General features: G+C 44.2%; 1 protein-coding gene across 1 annotated transcript in view; it reads left to right on the top strand.

Moving 5' to 3' along the window:
- The first annotated feature begins 831 nt into the window (after positions 1-831).
- Positions 832-22,777, top strand: part of RELN (reelin) — a 294,455-nt gene continuing 272,509 nt past the window's right edge. Inside the window, exon 1 of the mRNA XM_068931206.1 lies at positions 832-1,066. Within this exon, the coding sequence (XP_068787307.1) occupies positions 832-1,066 (235 nt within the window). The remainder of the gene's footprint in view (positions 1,067-22,777) is intronic.

Below are 22,777 nucleotides of genomic sequence, written 5' to 3'. Positions count from 1 at the left end.
GGGCCGGTGCAGAGGCACAGGGCAGGGGCCCGGGCAGTGGGACAGGAGCAGGACAGGGGCAGGGGCACAGGGGCAGAGGGACGGGCCAAGAGCAGAGGGACAAGGGGCAGAGGGACAGGGTTAGGGGCAGAGGGAGAGGGCAGAGGGGCTGGGGCAGGGGCAGAGGGACAAGGGGCAGAGGGACAGGGTTAGGGGCAGAGGGAGAGGGCAGAGGGGCTGGGGCAGGGGTAGAGGGTCAGGGCAGGGGCTCAGGGGCAGGGGCAGAGACAGGGACAGAGGGACAAGGACCCCGGGGCAGGGAGGGAGCGGGGTGGGGACCCAGGGGCAGACAAAGAGCCGACGGCCGGTCTGTGCCTAACTCCCTGCCCGTGTCCCCTTCCTCGGCACGCCCGCACACAGGCAGGCGCACACGGAGCGAGGAGCGGGCGGAGGAGCAGGAGGAGGAGAAGAAGGAGGAGGAGGAGGACGAGGAGGAGGAGGAGGAGGAGGAGGAGGAGGGACCTTCCCCTCCCTCCCACCCAGACACCGGGGGAAATAAATTATTCCCAGCCCTCGCACTCCCAGCTCCGTGCCCCGCACCCGGCAGCGGCAGGCGGGGACGGCGGAGCCGCGCGGGGCGGCGGCGGCGAGCGCAGCCTTCGGCGGGCGCGGAGGGGCCGCCCCTGCCCGCGCCGCGCTCCGCGCTCCGCGCCCGCAAACTTCCCGCGCCTCGGCTCCGCTCCGCTCCGCGCCGCTCCGCTCCGCGCCGTGCCGCGCCGTGCCGGCGGGCGGGCGCGGGCGGCCGTGGCCCCGCCGTGCCCTGGATGCCCCGGCGGCGCCGGCGGCAGCAGCATGGAGCGGCGGCGGCGGCGGGGGGCGGCCGGGGGCTGGCCCTGCCTGCTGGCCGCCCTGGGGGCTCTGCTGGCGGCGGGCCGGGCGGCCGCCCCCCGCGCCCGCTTCTCGCCCTTCTTCTTCCTCTGCACCCACCACGGCGAGCTGGAGGGCGACGGCGAGCAGGGCGAGGTGCTCATCGCCCTCCACATCGCCGGCAGCCCCACCGCCTACGTGCCGGGACACGAGTACCACGGTAGGTCGCCGCGCCCCGCTCCGCGCTCCGCTCCGCGCCTCCGGCCGGCTCCGCTGCGGCTGGCGGCGCCGCCTCGACGGCCGCGGGGGCGCTGCCCTGCGCCGCTGCCGCCCGCGGGGGCGCGGCCGTGCCCGCCGCCGCCGCCGCCCGGTGGGCACACCGGCCGGGTGGGCTGCCCGGCCCCCGGGGGGCGTTTGCCCCAGCGGGAGGTGCAGCCGCGCCGGGCCACACGGCCCCGCTGCCCTGCGCGGGTGCGCGGCCGCCCCGGCGCGGCAACGCCGCGCTGCCGTGCCCGAGCGCGGCGCCCGAAAGCGCAGCCGAGCTGGAGTGGGGATGGTGATTTTTTTTTTTTTCCGCCCTTTACTCTGCCCACGGGCCTGATCCGGCACGACCGAAGTGAGTGGAAGGCTGTCGCCGTCGCGCTGCGGCTGCCCGCGCTGCGCCCTCGCCCTGCCCGGCAGCCGCAGGTGGCCGCGCAGGGTGCACTGCCGTCGTGCAGCATCTGCAACATCTGCTTTTCCTGAACTCCCGGGCGGAGGAGAGTTAGTAGTTAGGCTAACGGCAGTCGCTGGCGTCGAGCGGGGCTGTATTTCCCCGGTGCCGCGGGGCGGGGGGGTAACCCAGCGCCGACCGACGCTGCAGCCTCCCCGGCAGGTGGGGTGGTCTCTGCCGAAAACTGGTTTCGCCTGTAGAGTGCTTATGTAAACCAGCAACCGTGTTGTCGAACAGCCTTGGCGCGGCTTCTGTGTATAGAAAACTTTCCTGCGTGCAGTATTTTTAATTCATAACCGTGGAAGATTGCTTCAAGGTGTATTCACTAACCTCTCTTCTCCCTGAGTCCCTTTGAGAGTTTGCAGTGCTACATAATAACCGCTAGTCCCACAATAATCATTGGAGAGTTAGAGAAATTAAAAGTAAATACTTATTTAAAACACCTTGCTTGGAAAACGATACTCTGTAGTGGTCCCTGGCTAGGGATGGAGTTAAACTTCTGACTTCGATGCATTCCCGCTCAGCGTGTAAGTTTTATGCAAAACAGAGAATCACAGGATAATATGAATATTCTGATTGACTTTCTTTTTTGTTTTTACTTTAAAGACAGAAAAAACAAGCATATCAAATATTTATTTTCCCAAGCTCTCCAAGGAGGTCCTGAAGTTTTTGTCCATATATACACACCTTGGACACTATAATTCTTACCAAATTCCTACGAAACTTTGTTTTTAAAACATTGGTGTCCTTTTTAAGAAATCACATATATAAATGTTTATTTTTTTCTCTACAGTCCCTTATCTTCCAGCCTATAATACATACTCAGATCAGTCCAATTGCATTCAAAACGCTGAGCAATAAATCTACAGAGGGAAAAAAGAAGCTAGAATTTCCATCTTGCACAATTTTACATGCTGGATGTTTTGAAGTATGCTTTCAGGTGCACAGAAAACAAAACTGCCTCCTTTCCTTGTTGTTGCCTTGCTTTGCAGCCTGAAGCCAGGCTGTGAGGGGATGCTGTAACGTAGGGGCAGCGGGTTCGCCGCGGCCTGGGGAGGGGGCTCGGGCCGGGCTGTGCGGGCTGGCAGTGGCCGGCAGCGATGGCAGCGAGCGCTCAGCCGCAGCGAGGGGAGCTGCGTGTCCGCAGCGAGCGGCCAAAGCCGCCGTACAGATGCGCCGGCCCCTCGAGGGAGGCTGCGCTGCCTCCCGCCTCCGGGGCTGGCGCGCTGGTAAGGATTTTTAAAGGGTTCTGGATTCTGAAATATCAGCCAGCCACGCAACGCCCCAGAGGAGTGTAAAACCTTTCAGGTAGGCAGGGATGGATTTTCCATCTCTGTTTTGCATCTGAAAGCGCGTGATGTGTGTTACCTTCCGCCAGCGGCGCCGAACATGTCTCTTGCCTCCTTTTTTGTACCCACTTACCCCACAAAAGGCAGAGGTGATGCTGCAGGGCCCGGCTGCGCCGTGCCCAGAGGCTCCATGCTGCTGGTGGAGGCGAGGGGACTGCTGCTACATCAGAGTAACCGTGTTTGGCACTTTTATTAATACTAATGTGTGCTGCAGTGTAAGGCAGGTGGCTGCTCCGGCTCTCCCGGGGTGCTTTTGCAAACTCCCAATGGTTGCATCTTCCCTGATTAGGTTTTTAATCTCACTGCTTGTCTGAATCTTGCACTTTAACTTCGCTGTGCGCTCTAAAAGCAGTGTTCACGCTGCTGCTGCTTCATTTTAATCAATGCTGGAGGCTGAAACCTGCCCCAAAGACTTTAACCAAAGATTTTCAAGGTATCAGCTAAAGCTGAGGAAGGATACCCCACTACGTGGATATCCCATTAAAGAAGGGCATGGAAATTGGGCACACTCTGAAGATCAGTCTTATTTTTGTGAAAACAAAATAAAGTACATGGACGGAACTTGAAAACGAATTTGTTCTCAAGTAAAAATGTTGGCATACCTGTTGGAAGCTCACCTCCCATCTTACTTCTAACCGGTACTGACATTTTTTTCAGTTTTGATTTGTATATTGATTCAGTACTTGCCTGTGCCAAACCAAAGCGTCTTGGACATATTCTTAGTTAAGCACACTTACTAAGTTACCTATTGTGAAATAAGTCATTTGAGTCTTTTGGAATATAACAGGTATCGTTGTTAAGTACAGCACAGGAAAACCAAATTATCTCATTTGAAGGAATGACTTCAAGCAATTTTGGTTTTTACACAGTGTAGTTCAGTGTCACTGAGAAGTCTGCGCCCGCTCAGCAGCTGTAACTTAAAAATCAAGCTGTAAAGGTTGCCGTGCAAGGACGCAAGGTGGAGTTTTGAGAGGCAGTATGGAAGCACAACCCAAAGGGAGATTTACATATGTACACAGCAGATTCATGTGTTCAGAGCAGAGTAGCAGAGTCTCCCGGTGTGGCTCAGGTAGCATCCCGCCTCTCCCCGCACGCCGGGGAGGCCACGTGTTTCCTGTGCAGCCCTCCCAGCCCACGGCCCCAGCAGCTCACACCGCTGTCCCGGAGCCCCACAGATGAGTGAATGGCATGAAACCATCTGCGGAGGGCTGGAGGAGAAGGAGTTCTGCTGAATTGTGCCCCTGGCTCTCAGCCGCGTCCCCAGGCGGCTCTGCGCTGCCCCAGACGCAGGAGAGGAGAAGTGTCGGGCGCTGGGGATCCCCGACGGGAAGGCAGGCGGGAGCAGGTCTCGCCATCCGTCGTCCCCCTGTGCCTCTGGATCTCATAAGGAAAAGAGGGCAATAATCTCCCCTACTTCACCGAGTCGAATTAGATACTTCAGGATTCAGCACTTCTCCCCTAACCCTGACAAATACTTCAGAATTGGCCCTATTCCTGCAATCAGTAAATATTTAAAAATGCATTCACTAATTGAATAGGAGCAAATCTGTGCTGCATACAAATATGTTCTTTTATGTGCAGTACCGACTGGATAAATTGGTAAACACTTTTATTACCTTTGGCAGATTTTTATTCCTTGAATTAGCTTATTTCAAATTTAATTAAGCCTTGAATTGGCAAAGCACTTGCATCCCTGCTCAAATGCAAACTGACAGAGTGTACACTTGTTTAATGTAGGCACCTGCTCCGTTTCCTCGAAGCCAAGTGGCTGTAGGATGTTTTAAGAGCTGGCTGCAGCAGGGCCCAGTTGGCTTGCTCTTAGCTTTGCTGTTAAATAGCAGTGATCCTGTTTTGTTCTTCTCCTGGGTCTTCCACTCTAATCGACAAACCAGAATATTGTTGCTTCAGGAAAAAAAAAAAAGCAAAAACCAGTATAAATTGAAATCTATATGCAAGTTCTTTTGGGATTTATTCTCAATCTGTGGTCTTCATGTCAATTTGCCTTCAGTGCTATGAGCATGTACTGTGATTTACAGGCAGATATGCACACTGGAAATGCATAAAGAAAGTATGCACCTAAACAGTAAACTTTACTGAACATTGACTTGTAGGTTTCTAAGATTAAAGGCACTGAAAAGTGAACGTTATTTGTAGCATTTAAAAATGCAGATTACCTTTATACAATATTTTTTGCTTATCCCTTAAAGAAAATGTTGCTGTCGCTGCAAACTCTGCCGTTTCTCAAAGTTTCATATTTAGATCTTTTAGGAACAACTTTGAACTGGTTTCCCATGATTGATGTTAAAACTCGTAATTCTACCCTTAAAATAGTTTTCTTTAACGAGACTTGAATTTCTATTTCACTCTCCATTGTTCCCTTTTTTTTTCCAGAACTGATTAGCGTTCACTCTCCAAATGTTATCAGTTTCCATCAATGACCGTTACTATTCTTAGCTATACTGTATATTGTCTGGAACCATTGCTTTGATAGGTTGTAAAAAAAGTTTAAAACTATTTTGAGTGGTAGCTATGCACTCTTTCAGTACTGATAAAAAGTTGTTTAAAGTCTGGCCAAGTCCACCTTTGTCACTTAACCACTGTATTTGAAGAGCACAGATTGTGACTGAGTTTTCATTAGGATTGCTTACATTTTTATTATCCCGATAAGCTGGTGGGTATTTTCATAGCAAATTCTTACTGGTTGGATTATTAAGGAATAAAAATAATATGTTGGGATCCTAAGTGAGAGAGGGGAAGAGAGAAAATAATCGGAGAGTAAAAAGTGATGCTACTTGAGGTGTAAAAAAATGAGAAAAAAAAAGAGATTATAGAAGAGTTGCAGAACCTCTGTTATGACCACTATTTTTTCTGTCAATTATTGAAAAGTGTGGAATGCTTACTGTAAACAGGAAGAAGTAAAGTCTGCCCAGGATGCAATACTAATGATCTTGCTTTGGTAAAAGAACAGATTCGGCTTCATGTTTTCCAACATCAGCTTGAAAATCTTGCCAGCTTTTTGAGTCTTTTGCAGGTTATTCACTCAAAAACTTCAATTTCACTCACTCACACTGTTCTCTGTTCCTTCAAAGAGTGGAGACTTCCGTCATTTTTATTTTAAATTACAGAAGTGCATAGAAATTTTTGCTCATGGGAGTCCAATTAGCTCCAGGGATTACTGTGTAACTTTTAAGGGAAACCTAGATTAAAATCATGATGCTGGCAACAGGTAGCAGTGGACAGCGGGTGTTAGGAATAGAAATACTCTTGGTCCTCAAATCTCTTCTCTTCTCTTAGGTCCTTAAGAATAGCTTAGAGCTGTGTAAGCTCTAGCTTTCATAGCGCGTAAAAATTCTTCGGGAGCCAGCAACTGCAGAACAAGGTCTCATCCTCTGTAGCTCATTGAACGCATCCTGACTCTGCTCTGGGGGGTTTTCTTGCACAAGCTTAAGTTTGGAAATGCACAGCCGATTTCTGAATATTGTGGTGTGTTCTATAGTTTGGATTTTTCAAGTGTGAGCCACAAAACATGTTGTAATATATGCTCTCGTCTCTCAAGTCTGTGCCTATAAGGGGTTTTATATGGATTTAGGGTGTTTTTGAGTGAATATAGTTTTTTAAATGTTGACATTGGCCACCAAATTATCTATACTTTCGAAAGCTCTTGTCTGGCTTCAGACGTTACGTGGTGCATATTTGCAAATTTAAAAAGTTCTGCTTTTAAGATCTTGATGAGAAGTGATGAAAAATGCCAACGTTAAGAAGAAGATAGACGAGGTCAGACCTCTCAGCCTCTTAAAACTGTGTTTCAGTAGGGAAGATGTTAATTATAATGGGTTCAGCTGCCGTTGTTCTGATTCACGGTCCAAATATGCAGTCAACAGATGGCACGACCATAGCTGTAGTCAGATGTGGGATTTATAAAAGGAGGTAGAAGGTCCACGAAGGCCTAAATGAGCCATTCTTGCAAATTTGAAAAAGGGATGTAATCTCTGGTTAAACCCTTTCTCCCCACATTGGGAGCGTCTTTCCTCTGCACAGGAGGTTTGGGATTGCCCCACATAACAGATACCAAAATCAGCGTAGCGTGCCAGCATGACCCACATTCATCAGGTGACATCTGATTGCAAGACAGAAACGGTACTGTTGTTATTATCAGTTTGCATATGGCGGAATACACTGGGCATGTCTGCATATGTTAAAAAAAAGGTCTGTCTCCGTGAGCTCACAGTCCGAGGGCCAACACCACATTGTGAAAACTGGCATGAGTGCATGGGCCTGTCCCATAGCATGCTGCGCAGAATTGAAGTCAAGGAAGAAAGGAAACCTGTGAACAGTAAAGAGATTAAAAAATACTGTTTCAATGGGGTTATTACATATATTTTCTACTTTCCAAATTGATTAAAGGACATGTGTTTGACTACATATCATTTTTCTGTGGAATTCCTTGCTACGCCTTGTCCATGATAACAATTTTTAAGTGGAATTTTTTAAAAGTTATTTTTTCTTCTAAATAGCTAATAGCTGCAATGAGATATAACTATATTTGTCTAAGAAGATATGAACCTTGTGCTTTAGGACGTAAGATGACCAGTAAATGATTTATAAGTAGGTTACTGTGTTGTGGTAGAATTTAGCACATTTCCCTAATCTTTCTCGCATTGACTATTCCACTGAAACCAGGTTGATTTATAAGGAGGAACAGGGCCAATGACTGTCAGAACACCTTGCAATTTCCTTTATTTTTCTCTCGGTCTGGATTTTTAAAGGCCACTGCTTTTGAAATCTGTATTATAGTAAAATATTACAGTATTTGCAAATAGACTTACTGGAGTACAATTAACTGATAATAGACATCATGATATACCTGAGGTGTCTTCAGATGTAATCTTTATTGGCTATGTTTGTCTCATGCCCTACAGCTACAATTCAGATTTGTCATGACTGTTTGTTACATAAAGAGGGAAGGAAAAAACACTGCCTTACCTCTGAGAATAAACAGCCTTTCATATAATAATAAGCAACCTTGTTATGGGAATTTCAATAGCCTCTGATGAAAGTTTCGGTCTTTTTAACATGCTTCCTTTCTTTGTGTTAATGTTTCCTGCCTTTTCATCAGCCATAAAAGCTGCAGAGAGTCTAAATGTGTATCTGGAATATTTGTGTAATTCCAACTTTTTTTCAGTTATGACTAGCTATGGGGATAAACATAGGATCAACTCTTACCATGCAACTTTTAACATCTGTCAGAACCCAAGAATAGACTGCTTGTGGAAAAGACCTTCCTAGTTTCTTAGGTAATTCCTTCTTGTTAAGCCTTTGGTCGTTCTCCGTTCACCCTTCCCTTAGGGCAATCCTGGAAAATGAGTCTTATAGTGTGTCACAAAGTCGAGCCGGTGCAGGCTGGGCTGTGCTGACTAAGCTGGAGTTACAGAGGTAAAGATGTGCTCTATTTTGGACTCATAGTTCTTCCACCAAACTCTCTACCACAGGACTCAGGTGCCTTCCACTGGTGAACAATTTTTTTTACTCTTTTCCTACAGGGAGTAGCAGTGTCATGGACCTTTTTTTTAAGAAGAACTTCAGTTTGTTTGTACATTTGTTTCTCGAGCAGCTGCACTCAACTTATTGCGTATTTTTAGCCAGAGGAGTCTGCGGGCTCCTTACCCTTTAAACTGGCCACAGCGTTACCTGTGTCAGGTCTGAACCCTCTCTGGTGTAGTTATTCTTTATTCGACCTCATCCTGCTGCTGCAAATATCATTTTCTGTTTTGGGGGACTGCATGGCTCATGTGGCATTTGCATAGCTTGCAAAGAAGAGCATATAGCTTCCATCCTTGAAGAGCACAATCTTTTTGAGACTCTGTGGACCCTCGACATCTCTCCTTCCATCCTTGGTCTTTCCTGGAAATCAGGATGGCCCTGACTACTACCTCATAGTATTTCTTCTCCAGAAGTTGTAGGCAATGCTGTGAACATCTCAGTCAAAAATCAGGAGGTGGCTGGAAGGACTGGCCGAAAGGGGTCTGTGAAAGTTGTAGGGGAGCAAGTGAGGAATTAAGACACTTTTCCAATGGTTTTTATTGTAAAGCAGAGGTCTTTCCAAGATCCTTATTGCCTCTTTTCCACCCTAGGGGAAGCCTGGGAACAGAACAGAGGAGCGTGTTCCCTTTTTGTATCTAAACACTTTGATATCAGTACTGGTTGCGAGAGTTTCACGGGAGTCTCCTCGGGGCGAAATCAGTTAAGCTATTTCAGAGACCTGCCTGGCTAGGCTGCCTTGGCCTGAACCCCAAACGGGAGGTACTGTGCTGGCCTCATTGTTGCAAGGATGGGGGCCAGCCGAGCAGGACGTCAGATGGCCGGGGCAGCCGTGTGCCTCGAGCCCCTGCCGGCTGCTGCAGCCCGGCTGCGTGCAGCCCCGTCCCCACCTCCCTGTCCGCCCTGCGCGCAGATGGAGGGCCAGGGGCACAGCATGGGTGCCGCGATGGCAGTGCCGGGGCTCGGGTGGCTGAGGCTCCGCTCTTCTCCACGGCCACTTGTACAGCTGGGCTTCCAGGGGATCCCTGTTGATCTCTCAAGCGCAGGCCTCAAGGGGAGACGCAAATCGCCATCTGTCTTCTGTTGGCATCACTTCATAGTAGAGGTGAAGCCTTCCTGGCATCCCTGGGACAGGCACCATCGAGCCGAGGGGACAACGCCGATATGCAGAGCATCCAGGCGAGATGTGATTCAGATCATCTGAAGCTTCCGGCTTTTGTTTCCTAGTCGAGGTAAGCAGTTGCAGGGGATAGTTCAGATATTTGATCTGTATGCTTAGATTAGATTTGATTTAGATCTAGCAGATGAAAAGTCTTATTAAAATTTAGCCCAATCTTTTGAGCATAGGGGGTCACTCAAGTGTTTGAAATACTTATGAAACCATGTGTAAACTCACTGCCACTGCTCCCTCTGAAGTGGAAGCTTTAGCACATGCAGACATACGTGGTTGTTACTGGTTTCTGTCTGTGGTTTTGCAAGATTATGGCGTACAGGAGAACCATCAGTGCCCTATGCCCTTCCTCATCTTCAGTCAAGGTTAGCAGATTAATAATAAAAGATCAAGCTGAAGATCTGCTGATTTCCCTGAGTGACAAGTACTCATACACGTGCATAAATTGTAGGCTCTCATTTCGCACAGGAGGCAGACTCATCCAAATCAGAACGAAGGGATCAAATTAGAAAACAGACTGAGATGAAATGCTAAGACCTCTCAAACCATGGTCAGGAAAGCTATGATTGTCTCAGATTAGCTAGAGTTATTTATTCCTCCCCATGTCTGCTTGAAAGATGGTTTTGTAAATAAGAGGATATTACTTGACACAGCTGAAGGACGAGAAGAAGGTCTGCCTGCCAACCCCAACTCCGACGGCTGCTGTCGGGTTCGCATCTCCTACTGTCTGCTTTACTGTTCCTTGCAGCTGCAGGTGGTCAGACGTTGGCACCCTTTCCTTCTTCTTCCTTCAGCGCCTGGCCGTCGAGTGGCGATATGCAGAGAGGTCCAGCTGGTGAAGAACATACAGCAGAAGGGGTCTCACCATTTACTTTGTTCCATCCCCTCCGATGTCATTTTCAAGAGTGCAATAAGATGATCAAAACTTGGCAAAGAAGCAAAACCCCAGCTTGCACTGCAAAATCTATCAAGAAAGTGCATCTCGCACACAGGCGTGCTTCTGGGAGCAAATGCTGTTTTCTCTTCCTCATCCTGCCGCATCATATCCCAAGTCAGTTCTTGGCCTGCCCTAGTTTGGATTTGAAGAGATTTACTTGTTGGTTATCCAGGGATAGTTTATGTAGGACTCTCCTTGGGAATGTGTGGGGAGGTTGTGAAATTTCATGATCTGTCTACCTGCTGCATATCCATAGCAAGCAGGGAGGAAGAAACAGAGAAGAGGGGAGAAGACACAAAGCCTGCTGGCCAGAAGACAGTTACTTTGAGAAATCTGGGAATATTCTCCTTTCAGGCTGAGAGATATATGTTCTGGTCACAGTATTCAACATGGCTGGCAGAATATTCATATATGAATTAGCAAGGACACAGCCAGCCCAGCATCGACTGAAAACCAGTTTTCCTGAGTACGTTGCCCACCAAGAGCAGGATGAAGGGGAATGAGTACATGGCAGAGTTGAGTCAGCCGTGGTGTAGGTCTTGCAGCCAGAGAGATCTTTTTGTATTATAAATGAAAGCAATGAGTAGGTGATCTAGCCTTTCTGACATCTGAAAACAGCAGCAGAACCTCTCCATGTGTCAGGCCCTGGGATGTGAGAAATCATTCATCATGTCACAGGCCTTGGCAAGCTCTCCTCCACTTGCCTTCCACTTTTCCCACTGCTCCCTCAGACAATACAATAGATAGCAAAGAACAAGAAATGTAGATAATATTTATCTTTCTGGCTAAAGAAACTGTGGTTTCCAGGCCTGAATAACCTTCCAGTGTTCCTATCTCACAGGGGAAATACTCTGCTAGAAAAAACAAGCCTCCTTCCAAAATTAGCCACGTTCATCTAGACACGTGGATGAAGTGACTACCAATATCAAGAACTCCAGAAAGAAACCAAACAACACAGCTGACCAAGACAAAGCTCCTGGTTTAATGAAGTGCTGCACAAACTTGAATTGCAGCAAGCAGGCTTGTTTGTGGGGATGCCAGACGTCCAAATTAAAGAGTCAGTACTTTGTGCTATAAAGTTCCTAATATGTTTGAAAGAAGGAATCTCTAGCTAAATGCTAACATTATTTTTTTTGGAAGAGCAATTGTTCTGACTTTGGCCCCAAAAGATTGTAGCCTTAGAGCCTCGTTCTGGTTAGTCCAAAGATCAAAAGCCACTGGCAAAAATGTTTATGCTTTCCAATTACTCTAGTTGATTTGATGATGACTGATCTCCAGTCAGATGGGTTTTCAAGCTGGCCATGTTCTTGCACGAGACACAGGGGTGTGTAATTGATTCAGCTAGAGCTGCTGTGTTTCTAATGAATAATAAATTCCTTTAAAATACGGTTTTGAGAAGGATAAAATCTAATAATGTATTTGAGTAGAATTTGGTAAATATCTTAAAGGAAAACAGGTGGGGAAATGAAACATTTGCAATACTTTGTTTTGACATTTTCAAAACAAATTGTTTTGATTTTGTTTTGAAAAAGCATCTTAATTGTGAAACTGACTGTGGAAGAAAAAAAGTTAACTGCATAATCAGAAAATGAAATGAGAGCTTTCTGGTTGAACAAAATTCTTTATCTAATTTTTTTAGGTTCACTGAAGATTTTCGTATTGACCTAGCTAATATTTCAATTTATTTTTTTGTGCTAAACCCCTCCGTCCTTCTCCTTTTATGTCAACCCAAGCTGATCTCTTTTTCTTTCTTTTTCTTTTCATTTTGGTCACTGAACCAAAAATTGAACAGTTCTACTTCTGACAAGTTGACCATTTAATTTCCGGCCACTGAACAGATCTTATTCAAAAAAGTAGCCCTCACAACTCTCCTAGAATTTGTTCCCAAAATAAATTACAGAAAATTATTTCTTCTTTAAGGCACTGAAGTGCAGTTTGTAGGAATGCCAATATTTCCAAGAAGACTAACTCACATTTTTATATGCCTATAAAAATTGCTATGCGACTTCTTTATACATCGATCACATTTTCCTTCACCTAGTCATTATTCAGTTTCTTTTTTTCTTCCAGCAGAAATCTTTTCCCTAGTTGAGTTGTTCAGTTAAAAAAAAAAAAAGGATTAGAGGAGATGCCTCACTTAGCTCTTCCTGGATGTCCACATTTAAAGTATACTTTTACTTCCAAACTTTAAAATATTGAATACTTCTGTTGAATACATCTGTAGAACTGGAATCCACTTAACTAGATGAATAGATCTTCATGTCTCTAAAATTATTGTCTTCCCAAGTAATAATATCTACAGAACTGCTCACCTCTAAGAGAATTGGCACCCAAAGATGCAAGTTTATTTCACTAAGGGAAATTGTCCCTTGTGTTTGTCATTGCCATGCTTTTCCTCCAAAGTGTAGTTGATACAGAATGAAAATTACAGAATTATAGAGCTGTGGTGATTGTAGGATTTGTCTCAACCAGAGGAGATGAAAAGGTGTGGGTCTGGTCAGGGGCTGACAGCTCTGGTCCCTCCTAGTCCTCAGGCAGCCCAAATTACCCCACAAAGCATCTGCAGACCATTTTACTCAGAGAGATGTAAGTTTTGTTTCATCAAGTGGCAGCAGATGTTCGGGAGCTTTCATGCCATTCATCACTGAGGGAGAAGCCAATGCTACGTCATCCCTTAATACAAATTGTTTTTCTGCGCTATAAACTGTCTTTGAGCAGAGGTGGTGGTGTGTTACACGTTGGCTAATCTTCTTTTGGGACCTTGCCCAAAAATCCAATATCCAACTTCCCCAACTCCCCTTTTTCCAAATAGTGAGGTTACTGTAGAGAGCAAAATCTGCTGTTTGCAACAATTTCCTTTTGTAAAAACACATTGTAAATTTAATTGCAGAACTGCATTTCTCTGACTGGACATTACTTGCATGCTAGAAAAACTTCTGAGTGCTCACTTGCGCTACGACTATTAATCTTTCATTCTAGTCTAACAAAGCTTGCACTTAACTGCAGTTACCACATATTCCCTACATGCAAACAATCAGAAATAGAAGGACTCTCTTTTTTTGTCTTACATGGTTTCTCTAGAACATATAGTATTTTACTGTATTGGGGACTCATTGGGATACTATTAAGCGCGGTACATAAAGCCATTAGACTGGCCAAACCCTTGACAAACACAGCTCTTTCCCGCTGTTTGACGCCTCGATGCACCCCAGCTCCTAACGCTCTGCGACAGCCGAGGACTGTGGCCCCACGAAAGGGGATCGATGCCAGTCGCCTGCACAAAGCTCGCAGCTCCTTGCTGCGCCTCCTAATGAGTTGCAAGAAGAGATCTTTGGGCAGCGTGACAAGCTTTAACTCTACTCGTTGCTTGTAAATATCACTAATCTGTTCCTCAAGCTGAGTCTCCAGATGATGGTTTCATCCCTTCACCCCTACAGGCAGTGCTGCCTCAGGGTACGTCTGACCCCAGCTTTCAGGGGCAGAAAGACAGAGACGCAACAGATGCTCAAGCGTGAGGGAGTAGTCAGCATCCTGAAGGACTCTTGTGTGCACCGTGGCATTTTCACTCTTTCTTGTCTAGTCTCTACTTTTATTTCACCACCTCTACCACCACCAGCCTTGGTAAGTTTTTGCCTTCCCTATAGTTATCCACTGTAAATGGGACAGAGACGTCACTGCTGCTCTCCTTGGGGAAATACACAGCAAATACTGGCATGTACATAGTTAAATGCATAGTGAAAACATCACTGGGCCAAAGTCTAGATTACTGCAAATCCTAAGTAATTATACCGGTTTTAGGAGAGTGAGTCTGGATTTACACCATTCTAGCCAGGCCAGTTTGACCCCTTCAATGCGTCATTTCAAGTTTTCAGCTAAATCTGTTAAGCAGAGTGTAAAATTAGTGGATTATTGAATCTCTCCCAAGAAGCCTAGAAAGGGAAACTGGGCAAGAGAAAGAATTTAGAGGAAAGTGTGGGTTATTAGAAAGAACAGCCTTGAGGTCCTGACATAACTGCACAAAGATTGCATTAAAGAAAATCGAATATAGCTCAAGAAGGAAACATTTCTAATGCAAATCTCAGAAAAAATATAGGTTACCTGGGATGGCTTAGCTGGCATGGTTTCTCTACAGACAAAGAGGACTTCAGTAATGTAGGTGTGGTGTTTACAGATGATTTTGAGTGAGGAGAAATTTGGCCCATACTTTAGAGATGCACAACACGCAGACTTTTAGCTTTTCAGATTTTTTTTTTCCAAATTCTTCCCCTCTTCTCTCTCTTTTAAAAGAGCTGAACTCATTGCTCAGAAAATGTATCAGGATTGCCAACTTCACATACTAACTCTCCCCTAAAACTACAAGACAGATGTATCCGTAGGAAAAATTGCCCTGGTCAAAGGATCTGGATTACATTCCAGCTGTGTGCCAGTTCAATGCCACCTATTCTGCTGAATTTAACATAAGTTTATTATGTTTAGCATGCAAAGCGGTTGTAATGAATTTGGATTAGAGGGGTATCGTCTTCTTTGTGCTCTTTTTTGTGTCAAGAATACTATGCTTTAGTATAGCAAGAGATTGATGCCTGCGCAATTAGCGAGACTGGAATGTGATGCCCTTTTTTGTTGTAGGTTTTACTTGCTAGTACCTTGTATAGGTATTTACATTCTGGGCATACCAGAAACAAACGATTGTACCACAGCAGAATTTTTCCATTCCTCTTGAATAATTCTGCAATGTTTAAGTACAATAAAACTATAATAACAGGATAATTAGCTGCTCAAATTTTCTTTTAATTATACATGTAAGAGCATATTACATGATATCCTTTGCTACATATTTGGATGTTTTCTTGCTTCCTAAGCTTTTGTGTTGCAGACAATCAGATCACTGCTGGGATAAATAGCTGTATATGTTGGGAGACTAATGATTTAATGTGCTCTTCAGAATCAGGAGAGGTACAACAGTGCAGTATATGTGAGTGCGATGGCAGAGATCCTAATATATATTTCAGGACCCTAGGTATTTAGCAGCTATTTATTATACTTACTTATTGCCTGTTAGGTTAGGCAAGGCCGATGCTAAGTCCTATCACGTGCCAAAAGAAAGCCCAACTGTCTTGTGTCTTGAAAATCCCTCTTAAATATCTCAGAGGAAGACCACATTTCTGTAGCTTAGTTCTGGCTCAGTTTTTGTACTGGGGAGGGGGGCACCTTTTTGTGGTACATAGCTGTTAATATATTCTGGGGGAATTAAGAATTACTGGGAATCCCAAGAAGCCTCATTCTACATAAAGAAAGAAAGAATCCTTTGAGAATATGCTCAAACTTACTTAAACGTGCCCAAATGCTCAGGCTCCTTTTTTCTTTTCAGGAGTACAAAGCTGTTGAAGGATGCAAACATAATTTTAGCGTTTGTCACTTGTTCCATAAGGGAATACCCTTTGGTTGAATTTGTAGCCTGCAGAATCCTGTGTTATTTAAAAATCTACAAACTGGAACATTTTTCCTGTGAAATATGGAGGAAGAAAGAAGCATTTCTTGAAATTGAAGGAGGACTTTTACATATTAACTATAAATATCTTGCTACCGTACGATTTACTTTTAAATAAAATAAAGCCGCTTGCTATCTCTGCAGAAATGAATTGGGGAAAGGGATTTATACAGGGTAATTCAGTCAGATGAATGGAGAGATACGTCCATCACCACTAAAGTGACGGTTATTCCTTCTAAATATAAACTGATAACATTATGTATTAGAGGCTTGATTATACCGTTAAGAAGATTAGTACATTTGAACAGAAAATAAAGGCTTATGTGCCCCAAATGTAAAACTAAAAAGAGAGGTTTTTTTAAAATATAGCAGTATCACAATATTCAATACTTTTGAACAAGGTATTTTCCCCATGAAAATACCTGTAAGGAGTAATCAGTGCACGCTACCTCTGAGAATATGTGGAGCGCCTGAAATCTAATCTCTCTCCAAGTTGTAATTTAAACATACACAGGTATTAGTTTTTGTATATTTGGGTGTGTTCAGTAGAGTAGGCATAATATTGCATAGAATCATGTCCGCAAGGTCAGTTTTGTGGATCATCCCTTTTCTGTAAATGTTTGGGCAGTCTTTATCAATTACAGAAAAAGTGGCATATATATTAAATAACATGACAGAAGAGAAAAAGTGGTTGGTGATACTTTTGTGATATTTCTGTGAATCAGATCTATGAGTTTAAAATATTTAACACATACTAAAGATTTTGGTGTCTTAAAACATTGTGCTTGACTAACAGTACCGTCTCTAATAAGAACATAGCTGAATCTTTTGATGGTATTGAATTTATGACATTGAATTTAAGACTTTTGTGCTCATGTCATGAAGCTTGTTAGGTAGTGTTTAACATGTCTCCTTTTTTTTTTTTTTTTTTTTTTTTTGCAGTTCATATTCTTTATAGCCTATTAGTTCTCCTCAGTGAAAGATTTATGACGAGAATGGAGGAAGCCTTGATCCTTTTGCAGTTATCTTCTTGATAGATAGTGCTCCTTGATTTCTTTTTATGTACCTCTCAAATTAGATATTCTGCAACTTAATCACAACATGGTTTTACTTACTTTGTCTATGAAGAGTAGAAGCATTATGATTATAAATTATCCTAGAAATATTATAAGATACTCTACCTCAGGGCTTGTCTTTGTTTCCCACTCAAGTGCTGCTCACTGCTCAAGTCCTATCCGGAGAAATGAGCACCTAAATTGAATTTATTGAGGTCTTTAATTTGAAATAGCTGGCCTAGCCAGAGGCAAAGCTACAGCAGGAGCTAGTATTACTCCATAGCTCCCATGCCCCAGGTGGCTTGGACAGGTGGTTACCTCCCCTAGAGCTAGCCTGCCGTCATGCCAATGCTGCAAGCTGTCACGTAGGTGCCAAAAGTGCTATGTGGGTGGAAATTCAATGCCTGCGCTCAGGAGAGCAAATCAAGGACCCCCTCACAGCCCTCCTGAACATTTTGGGTGCCCAAGTATGGTGGGGACAGAGGCAGGGCGAAAACCCAAGAGCTCTGCTTTGGGCAAGAGGCTGAACACATAACCTGGCCCTTCCCTGGGCTGTTTGTGTTTTCTCTGTTACCCAGTTCAAACTCTTCCAACCATGTCCTCCAAAACCATTGACCTTGCTAACTTTTACATGTCTGCCACAGCTGCTGTCCTGTAGATACCTCAACTTACCTTTACTCATGTGATTAGGTTCCTGCTATAGCAACGCCCACCGTGTTAAAGTTTTGCTGTGTGTGTTTATTGCTTCTGTTGCTTTCCTCTATTTCTTTAGTACTATTTTCACTGGTGTAGCAAGATTGTAGACCACTACACTGAACAAATGTTCTTCAGACTGCTGTGATGTAGTTGCCTTCTCCGCATGCTTATGCTTGAAAATGAGTGTATTTTTCCCTGAAGCAAATGGGCATGGTGTTTTATAAGGTGTTCTCATTACACTGTCTGTCTCCCCTCCCCTTTGGATCTATTGGCTAACCGCAGTCAAACTTAGCATAGGCAAACAAGCTAAATACCTACAAGCCCCATGGAAATTGGTAGCTACAGAGGGCAAAGACCTAGATTAATGCCTCTACTGAAATTAAAGACTGCTATTTGAGCTCATGTATTTATTAGTTCCAAGAAAACTCATACAGGTGAGGGACCTTGCAAGCACCCCAGTCCCAGGAAACACTTCAGTAAGGATCCATATCTTATCGACACTAGCGATTTTAGCAATGATGCACTGATCCAGAGGAAAATAGACTTTATTAGTTCTTTTATTCACAGAAATATTTTAAAATATATCTGAAAGATTTGTTAAGTGTATTAAATCAGGTATTTTTTGTGCAGTGGCTCTCATGGTAGGTTCATGCTCATCTATTTTATGCAGTTAAGCAGTAGGACGCTAAGTCAAAATAGAGCACAATGGCAAGAAGCAAATTTATAAGAAAAAGCATAGAGTTATTTTTAGGTGAAAGCTGAAAACAGAAGAAGCCGCTGAGAAAGCTTTCATGTCCCCAGTGGCTGGGGCAGAGAGGAGGCCAACATCGCCTAAAGAGGGAAAGCAGCAGTGGCACTGAAGGGGGGGGCATGGCCGGGGAATGAGGGCAGGGGAGAGGTTAGTGAACAAGAGTGGGCATTTTCCAAAGGGGCTGATGAGAAGAGTAGGTGCTCTACAGAGCAGTTTGCAAAAGGCTTGCGGTGAAGTGTCCCTAGTGATGGGTTTTATTTTTCTAGCCATATCTGTGAAACAAGTTATCAACTGGGAGACGTAGCTGATTCTCATCTGCCGATGGCCTCGTGACCATCAAAAAGTCCATGTTTTTTAAGCCTGAAGGTGATCTAGTCCCTAAAGCTCAGCTCCCTGATTAAAGAAGGATTTTCTGTATAAGGTAGACTCGGAGACCGCAGAGAGAGGATAGTCATGAAATAGTCATCGTAAGAGGAGCTGAATAAAGTCTCAGAAGAAACAGAAAGAAGGTAATAACATAAAAATGCCAGAAAGCTGCTTGAGCAAATTTGCAGGTGGGCACCAGAGGAGCCGTGAGCAGCTGAGAGCCTCGTGGTGCGCACTGCTCCTGGAGATAGACGCTGGGCCATGGCAGAGATGGCACATGAGGCCCAGCACGATGGGACGGAAGAGAACCTGAAGCAATAAAAAGGCTATTTCTTTGCCCTTTGGGAAATTTTTATTTTCATTAGGAAAATGGAATTAAACTTCTTTGTGTTGCATCCTAAATTTTGTGCTGTGCTCCACCTTGGTGAGTGCATTTAAATATTAGGTGATTTATCTCTGTATTTTCGTTTGTCTTCCAGGGTATTACAAGGATTTTTAATGTAGTAGGACATAAAGCCCTCTGAGATCTTCAAATTAGAAAAGCTCTATTTAAGTACAGAGTACATTTTTTTTACACAAAGGGATTTGTTTGTGATTATAGTTGACGATATGCTTATGAATCCCTTGAGTTAAATAAAGGGAATGAGGGAAGCAAAGTACTTTGTCTTGCTGATACGTCTCATTGCGATAAAAAGAATAAAACATATCTGCAAAGTAATTTATTTGAATTAGTTTTACAGGAAGAAATACTTTTCCTGGAATGGCAACATTTAAATTTTATATATCATCCTGGGATTACTTTAATTTTAATGCTATTTATTTTTTGCATTAAATTTGCACTCGGGTCATATTTTCTGCCAGTGGAAATGGAATTGTGACTCCAGTGTGAAATGCTATCAAAATGGTGCTGGTGAGTGGAGAATCTGGCCTTGAACTGAGTCTTTATGAGAGGAAGTGGACTCAGGGTCTGAGGCAATTTTAAGACTGTTTTTAGGCAAAGGCAGTGATAGCGCAGAAGCACTCTTGCTTAGGTAATATTTAATACTTTCAAGTCAAATGCTGATCAAGACACCCCTTAACCAATTTCTCTTCTTGCAACAAGCCTGTCCTCTGCTAACGACTGGTATGTGATTAATTGACTGACACCAAGTCTGTTATTTACATGGCAGATATATTGTGAGTAAGCTCCAGGTGAAAGTCCCAGCATGCTGCACGCTTACCACCGTATGTTCAGGAGGCTGTGATCAGAAAAAAGTAAGTCTAAAGCCAGAGGAGGTATTAGGGGACAAAATGAAAAAGCTAATTATAGAGACCTTTGAAAGCAGTGCCTGCTTTACCATTTGATATCCTAGTATTACAGATAACTAGGAAATAAGGGAAGATAATAAAAAGAAGATAATAAAGGAAAGAGATACAAAACGGGGGCATTCAAATTTGCAAGAAAAGAGGAAAACAGAGTTCCTAACTCTTTCCTCCTTCTTTAGTTATTGGAAATGAGGGAAGGCTGCAAAAGGGGGATGGAGGGGAAAACCATCTTGGACGATATAGAAAAGGGAGGTGGGAGCTCAAGGGGAACGGATGCACTTTGATGGTGCCTTTTCCCTGGTGCAAACTGGTCAGTCTGTTCCCCCGGGGTGCCTCTGCCCCAGCGGGTGGCCAGAAGGGGAGTGCTGGAGGTGTCAGCCGTGTGATGGAGATCGGTCCCAGTTGGCAAGCAAGGAGAGGGCGTGGGAGGAAACCACCGCACAGGGTGACACTCTGCCGTCAAACGAAGGCTTGTTTGATTTCAAAGCCCGCTGCAGACTGCCAGCGCGAGTACAAACTTTCTCTCTGCATCCATATCATGCAAGTTACTCTAGCCCACACTAATGTATATTTCCATCGCTATTTATGTCACTTCCGAGTTAGGCTCCCTCTGTGAGGATCACAGTATGCCTTTTGTTTCGTACAGTGTCTGATAAAAGTAATTTAGCCCCTGCTTTAATTTTAGATAAAATAGAATAAACATATGTATTTAAATCTTAGCTTCACATCAGCATGCATATTAAATCAATATGTCGTAGAAAAATGAATGCGACCTGTGATTCTATTAGCCACACGTGCAGTAGGGAGCTGGGGGTCAGGATGCTCTTTGGCAAATTAATCAGCTTCTGGCTGCCTGTCACAGGGAGCTGCAGACAGCCCGGGAGTCTGTTTCAGACCGGAGGCTGGAAATGACAGCTCTAATTTCACTCCGGGGCCTGGAGGGAGCGTGTCTTCACTCCAGCCTCAGAGGACCTTCCCCAACGCACAGCTCAATTATTTGGACTGTAAGCTGATTAGAGGATTTGAAACCAATCATCCAAACGTGGTTGATGCAAACCTCCAAATGACACATCAACTTATTCTCAACGAGGAGCTCTTGCAAAGATGAGATACATTTCAAATTACAATTTTAAGTGTTTAAAACTGTCTTCGGAGCACGTTCCGTAGTAAATGGGGTTAGCAGCCAGCCAAGGGCTTTTCATATGGCTTTGCACCCGTTCGAGCTGCTGCTGAAGGCTCGAGAAGCTGCTCTGCGGCCTCCCGTGCGCTGCCGCCCGCGTGGCCTGCGGGAGCTCCTCTTCCTCACGAGAGACCAAAAAATGCTTCTCTCAGGAAGAGAACGTAATAAAGAGGATTATGTTGGTTCAAAGAGAGGACAACTGCAAAAAGGTGCCAAGAAGATAAGAAACTTATTTATCTACTCCTTGCTTTCCTTTAAAGAAAAACACAAAAAGAAAACTAACTCAGAAGAACCGTCAAATCCCCTCTTCAGAACTTAGTGCTTTGTGAGGTTTCTTTGCAGATTTCCAGGCCGAGTCGGTGATAATTATTTACACAAGTAACCCTATGGATTTCACTGGAGCAACCTGAGTCAGTAAGGATCATACATATGAATAAAAATCCACACAACTTCAAAATAAAAATTCCAGAGAAAATAAGAAAGATTACACTGTTTTCACTGTGAGTTGTTACTAGATCATTAAGTATGTATTTGTCCATGGTACATGGGCAAGTTAATTTTAATGGCTTAAATGTACATTTCTTTACATTTATACCTTTTGAATGGTAAATTTGCATTGACCAAATAGTCTTGCATTTAACATAGAGAATGTTGCTGAAATTATCATATACAATATTATCAAATTATCATATACATATACTTATTTTGTTTAAGTAACTATCGCCCATTAAACTCCGAAGGTATTTTTCAAATGTTAGAGAAAGAAAAACATAAAATGACAAATATTATAGAGACACTTGCTGTGAGCAGAAGCTCAAATCGGCAGCCTGCAGGTGCCTGCCCACCATGGGCTGTGGCTGGCAATAGTGCACAGGAAGGCACCTACTTGGGACATATCTTTAAATTGGTCTTTCAGACTTTCATATTCAGGAAACTTGGAATTGCTAGAATGAACAAACACAATAAGATGATTTTATGTAGGTTTTTATGAAGATTTTATGTATGTGCAATTTTTAAATGCTCATTTTACGTACTGATGATGTAGGCAAAGGTTTTCAGTACACGAAAGTGCAGTTGGATGTAACGGAACTCTTGGTGCTCCAAATGTGTGAAAAATCAGATTTTAAATGTTTCTAGACATACCCTCAAGAACCTACACCACTGAGGTGAGCAAACAACTTACAGTAGGTAGTCCCTGATTTCTCACGCCTTCGTGTATAACATGCACTGAGAAAGTCTTCGTAACAGCCCTCTCGTCTTCTTGTACAGAATCATTTTTATAAAACCATTGTATTTTAGTATGAAAACGATTATTAATTATGCCCTGGAGTCAGCTTCCATAGTTTTCTGTAAAGACAGCAATTCTCCATTCACCTCAGTGAG

This window comes from Struthio camelus, chromosome 1 (assembly GCF_040807025.1).
Source record: "Struthio camelus isolate bStrCam1 chromosome 1, bStrCam1.hap1, whole genome shotgun sequence".
Classification (NCBI taxonomy): domain Eukaryota; kingdom Metazoa; phylum Chordata; class Aves; order Struthioniformes; family Struthionidae; genus Struthio; species Struthio camelus.
The sequence above is the reverse complement of the archived record's forward strand: the minus strand, read 5'-3'. Positions and strand labels throughout refer to the sequence as shown.